Source organism: Merops nubicus, unplaced genomic scaffold (assembly GCF_000691845.1).
Source record: "Merops nubicus isolate BGI_N331 unplaced genomic scaffold, ASM69184v1 scaffold12949, whole genome shotgun sequence".
NCBI lineage: Eukaryota > Metazoa > Chordata > Aves > Coraciiformes > Meropidae > Merops > Merops nubicus.
The window spans coordinates 3,559-3,828 of record NW_008631736.1 but is presented as its reverse complement, the minus strand read 5'-3'; the positions used below and the strand labels follow the sequence as shown (position 1 = coordinate 3,828).

At 63.3% G+C, this 270-nt stretch overlaps 1 protein-coding gene across 1 annotated transcript in view; it reads left to right on the top strand.

Annotated features, from left to right (window-relative positions):
* BAZ1B (bromodomain adjacent to zinc finger domain, 1B) overlaps positions 1–270 on the top strand; it is a gene marked incomplete at its 5' end in the record, with an annotated part of 41,259 nt that overhangs the window by 40,799 nt on the left and 190 nt on the right. Inside the window, 1 exon segment of the mRNA XM_008947683.1 lies at positions 96–269. Within this exon segment, the coding sequence (XP_008945931.1) occupies positions 96–269 (174 nt within the window).

The following is a 270-nucleotide window of genomic DNA, read 5'->3' as shown; positions in this document are numbered from 1 at the left end:
CGGGGTGCTGCCGGGGTCATCCCAGCACCGTGGGGTGGGGGCGACTCTCCCTCCCCGCCGCTCCCCTCCTATCCTTGTGGCTCTTCCCTCGGCAGGGAGCCCGTGACCACGGAGGAAGCAGAAGATTACTTTGAGGTCATCAGCAACCCCATGGACTTCCAGACTATGCAGAGCAAGTGCTCGTGCGGCGACTACCGCTCGGTGCAGGAGTTCCTCTCCGACATGAAGCAGGTGTTCTCCAACGCCGAGCGCTACAACCAGAACGGGAGC